This window comes from Myotis lucifugus, unplaced genomic scaffold (assembly GCF_000147115.1).
Source record: "Myotis lucifugus unplaced genomic scaffold, Myoluc2.0 scaffold_363, whole genome shotgun sequence".
NCBI classification, from domain to species: Eukaryota; Metazoa; Chordata; class Mammalia; order Chiroptera; family Vespertilionidae; genus Myotis; species Myotis lucifugus.
In genome coordinates, this window is record NW_005871411.1 from 763,751 (window position 1) to 766,761 (window position 3,011).

General features: G+C 56.3%; 1 protein-coding gene across 1 annotated transcript in view; it reads right to left on the bottom strand.

Annotated features, from left to right (window-relative positions):
- ZIC2 (Zic family member 2) overlaps nt 1-3,011 on the bottom strand; it is a 7,456-nt gene that overhangs the window by 1,437 nt on the left and 3,008 nt on the right. Inside the window, 3 exon segments of the mRNA XM_023764919.1 lie at nt 18-261; nt 2,036-2,966; nt 2,968-3,000. Coding sequence (XP_023620687.1) covers nt 18-261; nt 2,036-2,966; nt 2,968-3,000 — 1,208 coding nt within the window.

Sequence of the window (3,011 nt, forward strand, 5' to 3'; positions counted from 1 at the left end):
CCCAGGCCTTCCTAGGCCGGCCGAGGTGGTTCGGGCTGGTCGGGAGCCGGCGAGGCGGCCGGCCGAGGTGCCCTCCTGCCCGCCTCCCCGGTGGTACCTTCATGTGCTTCCGCAGAGAGCTGGGGTGCGTGTAGGACTTGTCGCACATCTTGCACAGATAGGGCTTATCGGAGGTGTGGACGTGCATGTGCTTCTTCCTGTCACTGCTGTTGGCGAAGCGCCGGTCGCAGCCCTCAAACTCACACTGGAACGGCTTCTCGCCTGTGGAAGGCAAACATGGGCACTTTCCGTGGACACCCAGGCCCCCTGGGGTTCTCCCACCCACCCTGGAGGGGGAAAGGCTCCGCGAGGAGGGAAGAAGAGCGAGGAGGGCCTGGGTCCCTTCAACAGATGGGTCCCCTCCGTGGCAGAACGAAGAAGAAATTAACCCTTTCTACTTAACGGTCCTGCGCATTTATTTCATATTTTACTTCCTTTCAGACGGGCGCCCATTTCCTCAAATGTTTAATCTGGGGTAGCACCGCCTTTCCACCGAGCTTCTTGGATTTGTAAGCTTCCAACCAGTTAGTCTGGCCATGGAGAAGCTGTTGTTATGACAAAATATTTGGGGCATTATGAAAATCACACAGACTGCAGGGCTGCTGTCGGTTTCTCTCGGGGGCCAGTAGGCAATTAGATTTGGAGTTGCTGTATGTTGTTTGGGGACGGGCTGTGCATAGTGACTGAGCCAGTATTCTTCATCCAAAATTCTGCAAATTAAATTAACCATAATTCTAGACTCGGTCCCAGTTTTTTTTATTTTTATTTTTTTAAAATAAGTTTGAGGAAAATGTAAATATTAGAGATAAGGCAGCATCTCGAGATTGCAGAGGCACCGGCTGGGCAGTGGGGGTGGGGGCATGAGCAAAGGCTTTCAAAAATCTTCCTGTTAATTTTCTGGCGGCCCCTGCATCCTGTTGCCAGAATTCCAAGCGCTTGGAGTCATTTAGAGGTGTGAGAACTGACATTGTTCCACTTGGAAACGGGACCATTTAACGTTAAATTCCATTAGCACCTAAATTGTTTTTTAAAGACATCCGCTCAGACCCAGGACTCGAAAGCAAGCGTTTCATGCAAATAAATTTCTCAAATTTTAAACCTTGTTAAGCGCTTGTCTCGCACCTCGCCTCCCTCCCTTCCCGGAAGAGAACAATAGGCCGCTGGCGCATCCCCACTTCGGAGTAAATATTGACGGGGGAAGTTGCTAAAACATTTGGCTTTCTTTTAGGAAATCGTCTGGCACGATCTTGGCTGGTCATGGATGAATTATCTACGAGGCGAGAGGCGCGTTCTTTGGCGGCTCTCTCATGTCACGCGATTGCTCCTCGGGCCGCGCTGCCGCGGGCGCTCGCTAACGGGGTTGTAGGTCCAAGTTTGGAATCTCAAACCCTCTGGTACCCATTAGAGAATGCCCCAAACTACTGCGATCTCGCCGTACAGCCTCGAGACCAACCCTGCGATGGGCTTTAAAAATTAGGAATGCTTTACCGCTTGGGCTCACACCAGACTCATTTTAATGGGAAACAGTCCTGTAAAGACGTTTTGGACCGCGAGGAAAATAAGTGCAAAACACACAAGCCACTCAAGCAGACCCACCCGAAGCAGAAAAGCACATTCAGGCAAGCTGGCAAATCCGCTCTCGGCTCCCTTCCCGGGCACGGAGTTGGAGAGCAGTTTTATTTTGTGCGCTCTATTTAGAACGGAAATTATTAACCGGGCCGAGCAATTATGAGCCGGGTGAAGCAATTGCATCACCCAAAGCATACATTTGATGTGACACCGGTTATTTAAAACTCAATTTCCACACATGGAAAAACCCAGCCCAGGGATATGCTTTCATTTTCCAACAAAAACAAGCCGCCGGCTCTCTTTGCACACACACAAAAACACATCTCCCGTCCCCGAGTAAAGGCTGGCGGTCGCTGCGTTTCTCTTAGCAAATCAACCACAGCCTCTCTCCCCTCCGCGTCCCGTCCCTGTTCCGGACCGCAGTTACCTGTGTGGGTCCTTTTGTGGATCTTGAGGTTCTCGGAGCGCGCGAACACCTTGCCGCAGCCCGGGAAAGGGCAGGGGAAGGGCTTCTCGCCCGTGTGCACGCGGATGTGGTTGACCAGTTTGTATTTCGCCTTGAAGGGCTTGCCCTCGCGCGGACACTCCTCCCAGAAGCAGACGTGGTTGCTCTGCTCCGGGCCGCCGACGTGCTCCACCGAGACGTGGGTCACCAGCTCGTGCATGGTGCTGAAAGTTTTGTTGCAGCTCTTCTTGGGATTGCTCAGCTGCTCGGGGTCGATCCACTTGCAGATGAGCTCCTGCTTGATGCATTGCTGCCGCATGTAGCGGAAAAAGGCACCGGGGTGGTGGTGGTGGTGGTGGTGGTGGGCCGCGGCCGCTGCCATGTTCATACCCATGTTCATATTCATGGGGCCATACTGGTTGTGGAGCTGTGCCGCCGAGTAGGGGTCAGTCCGCGGGCTGGCCACCTGGCGGTACTGGTCTGACCGCCCGAACACTTCGCCCGGCAGCCCGAGGCGCATCTGCCCGTTGAGCACATTCTGTGAACCGTGCGGCCCGTGCTGCTCAGGGAGGCCGGGGAAGAGGAGGTGGCCCTGCGCATCCGAGTGCGCGTGGTGCAGGCCGCCAGCTCCCGGCCCGAACAGCCCGTGCTGCCCGCCGCCCGGCGCCGAGTCCCCGAAGCCGCGGCTGCGAAACAGGAAGTCCCGGGTGGAGTTGAAGGGCGGCCCGGAGTAGGAGCCGACGTGCGCGGCGTGGGGCCCGAGTGCTGCGGCGGCGGCGGCAGCTGCGGCGGAGCCCGGGTAGGCTCCGGGGCCCTGAGACGTGAACGCCGAGCTTTGGCCCGGGGACAGCTCGTGGGCGCCCGGGTTTAGCTTGAAGGCGCCCATGTGTGCGGCTGCCGAGTCCACGAAGCCGGTTCTGCGCCGCCGCCAGGTTCAGCTTCGCGGTCTTGCATTTCG